Genomic DNA, 7,135 nt, shown 5'->3' with positions numbered 1-7,135 from the left:
GTTAACTGTAAATTTGTTCTTTAAATCCAGCTGATACCATCCAGGGAGGTAACTGAAACCACTGAATCTATTTATGCTGTTTTTGTGCAAATAGAAGTGACAACAGGTTTCATACTATCACCTTCAGACTCTTGACACTGTGCTGGAACAAACAGAGAATCTGAATGTGACGACAGTGTATCGATAATGGCACCCTGCAAGAGCTGGACGGGCAGTAAGACCTGAATGGGTTACAGGTTCCATCTCATGCTACAGTAAACACTATGAGAACAAATAGATTTAGGTCTGTTTGCAGACATCATTTTCACATAGAAATTATTTCTACATGCATTTTCCTCTAATAGAAAGCAACAGCTTTAAAACAGGGTGACATTTATGGAAAGTGGCAATATTTGATTTGTATTTGAGAAATTGGTGTCCCAATGTGCATTAAAGACATGGTTTGGATTATGAGGACATTTTCGCTGACCTTCATCTTTTCAAAGCTCTTAGGCTGAGTTTGAGACAGCTGAAGTGTTTTCTTTCTATCAGAAACAGGATGCTGGACGACTGCAGAGCTGTTAGCTTCAGTTAACCACAGACCACAAACACACAGTCCAGCTCACACTGAACAACACTCAGTAAGTACAGTTAAAAACACAGATGGATACATCTGACTGAGCTCCAGTCTCTTCTGTCTATTCAGGTTGCTGAAGGCAATCTTATCAATTCAGCAAGATGTTTTATTTTACTTTTCTACAACCTACAGATTTACCCTTCTGATCATGTCTAAAATACATCAAAATCAGCAATAGTCTTCAGAAACCTAAATCTGATTCTATCTTTATACTACACAGCAGCTTGAGGCAACTTTTGCTGCGATTTGGCACTGTATAAATAAAATCAAAGGGAAACGGTCAGAGAAAACGCTTTTGTACTCCCAACTCTGCTCATAACATCACTGTCACATAATCTTGTCCCTCTTTGGGGGGAAACTCCCACTGGGTTTAAATCTGGGACTCTCCACCATTTGACCTTAGAACTGAAGAAGCTTCTCGGATGAGAGGTGAAACGTCTTCAAGTAACTTAAAGAAGTCCAGACGCTTTTCTCTGCAAGCTCCTTTGACTACGATGACCTGGATGTGTTAGGTGTCGCTGTGTGCAGGCAGGAATAGGACCCAAGGTGCAGACTCTGGAGACAGACGTGAACTAAAAAAGGCTTTAATTTAAGACTCAAAATATAACATGACTGAAAAACCTCAAAACAAACTTAAACTAGAAAAATGACAAAACACACAGCAAAGTAAACGGTAGATCGCGACATGGACACAGAGAAACACAGGGCTTAAATACACAGAGGGAGCAATCAGGGAATGAGTAACAGGAGGGAAACACAGCTGGGGCAAATCAGAACTGACGAGACCAAAGAAGCGTAAACTGAACACACTGAGAAAAGACAGAGACCTTCAAAGTAAAACAGGAAACACATAACACAGACTGAACAAAGACACAGCCTCACATGCAGGCACTACAGAGGGAACAGAGACGTGGGACCAGGGCAGACACAAACACTGACTGAACACGGGGATATAGGAACTAAGGATACACATAGACGCGAACTAGACAAGGGGATGCAGGTGATAGGGGAGACAGAACAACTAAAGAAGACAGAGACATAAACCATAAGACAGAACTCAGAAACCAAAAACTAGAAAATATAAATAATATCATAAACTCAAAAACCCTGGGTCAACGACCCAGGCATCCTAACAGGATGACTGAGAACCTTCACAGACAATCTTGTTATGATCTCACTCCCAGATTGATCCCAAATTAAAACTGCACATCCACAAAGAAACTCTGACAACTCAGCATCCATCTTAGTAATGCATCTCCTTCATCTGTGAAGTTCTGTTAAACAGCTTCAGTTCAATTAATTTCCTACAGCATCAATTTAACAGTCACCACAAGGTCCTCTAAAGTCTGAGCATTATGCCAAGCACAAACTTCAAAATACAAAAAAATGAAGTACCAACAGCTGGAGTTCCTCTTGTGTTCACTTGAGCCTCCAAAGGTGAGTTTAGTTCACTTCATGAACACAGTAATCCAAGAAAAATCAAGAACACTGAACAAACATGTTTGCTATGATAACTTGGAGCTGAAACTGGAATGAGCCTCACCATAAAACCTGCCATGAAAAAACAACAACACAACACTACCTTTGCTTCGCCTGATTGACTGTTGCAAATTATTTGATATCTTGACAGTGTTGTACGTGACGTGAGTGAGGATGTCATCTTCTTCTTGATCTGCTCAAGTGATGCAAAATGAATGACAATGTAAATGCAATATCTAAACACAGATGGAATGATCTTCTTCTAAACACAAATACTCTCAAACTTGAATGTGAACTTTATTCTACTAAACAAACTCAGACATGAAAGATCAGGAAGTCTGAGTCTCACCTTCAGGTTTCCTGTGAACACATCGTCTCACCAGAAGAACCAGTAACACCAGTAGAACCACAACACACACTGATCCAACAAATGAAAGTACAGAGAGAACAGGAGGAGAGGTGTATGTAGGTGGAGGTGTGGATGTAGGTGGAGGTGTGGATGTAGGTGGAGGTGTGGTGGTGTGTTCCCCTAAAATAAAGCAAACACAGTCATTAAGTTGTCGTCACATTGTGAATGTTGAAAGCTGCAGAAACACAGACAGGTGAGTGTGTCACCTGTGACAGTGATCCAGCTGGATGGAGACTCTCCATGACCGCTGATGTCACACTTGTAGAGGCCTTCATCAGACCTGGAAACATGCTGGATGGTCATGTGACCTGTAGGCTGCTTCCTGATGAGGGAGCCATCTTTATAGAAAGCAGCTGGGAGGTTGGAGGGAGTGGTCTTTGTTTTACAGAGCAGAGTGACGTCATCTCCCTCCATCACAGGGAGGACAGGACTCTGCAGGATCACTGATCCACCTCAACACAGAGACAAACTACAGCATTTCATCCATTTACACACAGCTTCATCAACACTAACTCCACACACTCAGCTTACCAGTGACTGTCAGGTTAACCATGTTACTGATGGGACCCTCTCTGGACTCACACCAGTAAACTCCACTGTACCAGGGGTACATATAGCTGATGTTACAGGAAGAACCAGCACCTTCTCCCCAGTCATCTCCACACTGAGTCCTCTGTCTTTTGCTTGTGTTTCTCCTCAGAGTCCATCCAGCAGAGCTGTCGTCCTCCTCACAGCTCAGAGACAAAAAGTCTCCTCTAAAGAACTGAGAGCTGCTGGGACTCACAGTCAGACGAGCTGTGAGGGTTAAAATGAAAGAATTATGATCTGTTGGACTTTAAATTCTGAAACATGAACCCAATCAGGTCATATCATTGAGCATTTCTCAGGTTTAAACTGTGACAGAAGAAGGTTACTGACCTTGGTTTGTTGTGCAGCTCAGCAGTGAGATCAGAACTAAAGAGAAATGACACACAAACTCATCTCTTTCTCAAAAAAGACTGAACATAAAGTGATTAAATCTAAAAACCATCTGGTAGAATATTTCATCAATCCATCCATTTTTTTAACCAGTTATTCAAATTACAGTTGAGGAAAAGCTGCAATTTATTCCAGCTGTTATAAGGTGAGTACAGATCATTAGTCCATCACAGACTAACATTCACTATCCGAGTTAACCAAACATGTCTTTGGACTTTGAAGTAAACCTACACAGGCACTAGTCACTGCACCTCTGTGAAACCTGTACTGTTAAATATGATTTACAGATCATTATTTTGATAAACATCTTCAGTGTTGGGGAGTAACACTATACATGTACCACAGTTACGTATTTGTTCCGTTACAGTTACCGTTTAAAAAGGTGATATTCAGAATACAGTTACTTTGTTGAAATAAATGGATTACACAGCGGCCTTTTCCTGTTTCTTATGTTAGGCTATGCCCTCTCTATTTCTGGTAATTCCATGCCGGTAGAACCTGAACAAAACTCGCATTAAGAGGCTCTAATGCCTGTGTCTCAATCTCACGGCCCATGTCACCTCTACTTGCGGCCTGCATAATGACGTGAAGAAATATTTTTTTAAATTATTATTAAAAAAAATGTTTAATATAAAGCCAATAGGCAGAGTGTTACAGGCATCGCCCTAAAGAATGTAGCCTCATAAACAGTGTAGTCCGTGCTGCAGTGAGAATGGACTGCTGTACCCGTTATGTGTCTGTGAGCGAGGGAGGGAGAAAAAGGAGAGTGGAAAAGTACGAGTTGTCATCGAGCAGAAACAGGAGCTGGAAGCATGTAAATATAATAATAACCACTGCAGCCAAGAAGAGTGCCTGACGAGCCCAGTTGTAAGTAAGCTATTAAGACTCGACTGTACGCCGTGTTCGTGTTTTCCTCCAAAAACAATAAGTTCCGTTGGAGCAGCCTTTCAACGCCTCTCTCTGTCTCTCGCAAGAAAAGTTGACCCAGACAACAAAGTAAAGCTATTTTTCGGCTATGAGCTGACAGGGACCCCGCCGTATTAGTCAGAGGTCCCTTTACTACAGCTCGGAGTCGCGGACCTTCAGTAATAGTAATAAATCACACAGCAATAGTACATTCACGTTGTTGTAAAAAGCATGATAATATATTAAGTAATCCAAAGTATTCAGAATACATTACTGTCATTGAGTAACGTAACGGAATATGTTACAGAATACATTTTGGGGCATGTATTCTGTATTCTGTAACGGAATACATTTTAAAAGTAACCTTCCCAACACTGGAACCTTCCCTTTCAACGCCTCTCTCTGTCTCTAGCTAGCAAAGTTGACCCAGACAACAAAGTAAAGCTAGTTTTGAGTCCAATATGGAACCCGACGTATCAGCCAGAGATGCCTTTACTACGGTTCGGAGCCGCAGACCTGTTTTATATATGCGTGGAATAGTTTTCTATACGAGATCGCTGCTAAAAGTGCAGCCTTACCTAATGTCCACCCTACTGTTACTCATTTATATTAAGATATTGGTATGGTGAATAACCTTTAGGAACAGTAATAAATCACACAGCAATAGTACATTCATGTGGTTGTAAATAGCATGGTAATATATTAAGTAATCCAAAGTATTCAGAATCTGTTACTCTCATTGAGTGACGTAACTATGTTACAAAATACATTTTGGGGCATGTATTCTGTTGTGGAATACATTTTAAAAGTAACCTTCCCAACACTGGACATCTTCCACTTTTTCTCTGACTGCTACTGAATTTAAAGATTTTCTTTTTTTCTTTTCTGTTTTTTAATCTGAAAAAAGTGTGCTGACTCTACTGTATACTTTAAATAACCCACTAAAGTCACTTCAAAGTTGTGTTGATATAATGAGTGAATGATTTGATCTTTTCACTGCCTGTTGTGTTTCCTCGACTCCTGAGCAAAGATAAAGAGTCAGTTCAGACCTGCAGTTGGTCCTCGTGGTGTTTTGAACTTGAATTCAGCCTGATTTGTTTTTCATGTCTTCTCCTCCATCATCAGTTATCAGGAGAGCAGACAGTCAAAGTACAAGAATTCAAACAAACACAGAGATTCTACTTACAGAGCAGACACAGCACAGATGTTTCCTTCATCGTCCTTCTCACTCATTTGAGCTTTTTTTCATTTCTGTCACTGACACCAAGTAAAGCCCGCCCTCTTCCTCTGAGCACCAGCTTTCTATTGGTTCAAATATAGTGGTGGGAGACTACAAATAATTTTAATTTTAAATTAAATTTTTTTAATTTAAAATTTAAACACAATAACTATGCGCACACAACAGTGTTTTTTTTTCTTATTTCTTATTTTTTCTGAAGTAAAACATTTGTCAGTTCACACATATGAAAAGAAACATGGCAGAAAGTCTCCTCTGCTCTCAGTGATCTGTAGTTTGGTTGATGAACAAATCCATGTCCATGTAGTTACGTCCCCCTCAGTGAGAGAGGCAGATATGAGCTGAAACACAGGAATCAAACCAGGGACGCTGCTGTTATGGAGCTGAACTGGAACCATTCAGACACTGAGGCCCTCTGAACACATTTTAATTACAGCTGTGCAGAGACACACTGATGACTGACTGGAACACTATGATTCACATTTTACATTAACACCATCCTCACACATGGTTTATATATGGCCACTAGAGGGAGATGTTGGACTTTAAACACTAACATGGATACAAGCAGATCATGAATGATGCAGTTATTATTATTATCACATCATACTGGCTCCTAATGAAATGCCTGTATTTTATTTAACTGTTTATAAAGAGTATCTTCATTTAAACGTGTTGAGAATAAGCAGTGAAAAAAGACTGTGGACATGGTTATATGTTCAGCTGTACTTCCTGACTGAGGTTACTCAGCTACTGGTAGCTGATAAAATAAAACGTCACCTTTTTGTCCAAATATTTTATATATATCTATATAATATATATAGATATATATATTATATAGATATATATTACTGAAAATAGTAACGCTGTTACTTGTATTGCCGTTATCTTTTTACTCAGGAGATGAACCATCTATGCCACAAACTATTCCTGCGATTATTTCCTGCAAGTAGCCCATTACATAGGCGCACATCTTGCTCTAGTACAGGTAAAGTAATATAAAATATTTTATATCGATTATTTTTCAATGAAAACAAACAGTATAAATGGTAAATGGCCTGTATTTGTATAGCGCTTTACTAGTCCCTAAGGACCCCAAAGCGCTTTACATATCCAGTCATCCACCCATTCACACACTGGTGATGGCAAGCCACCCTGGGGCGCACTGACAGAGGCGAGGCTGCCGGACACTGGCGCCACAAGGCCCTCTGACCACCACCAGTAGGCAATGTGTGAAGTGTCTCACCCAAGGACACAACGACTGAGACTGTCCAACCTTCCGATTACAAGGCGAACGCCCAACTCTTGAGCCACGATCGCCCCATGACTGCTATGACACGTTGTAATAATTTTACTACTGTAATTTTACTGGTGAACATTGTCTCAATTGTGGTGTTGCATTAGTGATCCGGCAGTGTATTTTTTCCAGTGCCGTGTTATGTTACAGCTCAGAGAAGGGTGTGGCACATGTACTTTGTTTAATGGGAATGCAGTTTTGTAATTTTGCAGT

The 7,135-nt window shown here is 40.3% G+C and overlaps 1 protein-coding gene across 1 annotated transcript; it reads right to left on the bottom strand.

Moving 5' to 3' along the window:
• Positions 1 to 2,424: 2,424 nt before the first annotated feature.
• On the bottom strand, positions 2,425 to 5,665 carry LOC146673397 (Fc receptor-like protein 4). Its single transcript, XM_085401921.1, has 5 exons — positions 5,575 to 5,665; positions 3,423 to 3,458; positions 3,036 to 3,299; positions 2,711 to 2,956; positions 2,425 to 2,624 (listed from the first exon to the last, which is right to left on the bottom strand). Exons 1-5 carry the CDS (start codon positions 5,603 to 5,605, stop codon positions 2,425 to 2,427), a joined length of 777 nt encoding a protein of 258 aa, XP_085258047.1. The 5' UTR covers positions 5,606 to 5,665.
• Between the last annotated feature and the right edge of the window lie 1,470 nt (positions 5,666 to 7,135).

This window comes from Rhamphochromis longiceps, linkage group LG3, assembly GCF_057381845.1.
Source record: "Rhamphochromis longiceps isolate RC_006_pf linkage group LG3, R_longiceps_female_GT1.1, whole genome shotgun sequence".
NCBI lineage: Eukaryota > Metazoa > Chordata > Actinopteri > Cichliformes > Cichlidae > Rhamphochromis > Rhamphochromis longiceps.
This window is presented reverse-complemented; position numbering and strand designations above follow the sequence as displayed.

Coding starts and splice junctions, on each gene's coding strand:
- LOC146673397 (XM_085401921.1), bottom strand. CDS start 5,605: ATGAAGGAAACATCTGTGCTGTGTCTGCTCT. Junction 3,459..5,574: donor ATCTGTGCTGTGTCTGCTCT/GTAAGTAGAATC, acceptor ATTTCTCTTTAG/TTCTGATCTCACTGCTGAGC. Junction 2,957..3,035: donor GGTTAACCTGACAGTCACTG/GTAAGCTGAGTG, acceptor CTCTGTGTTGAG/GTGGATCAGTGATCCTGCAG.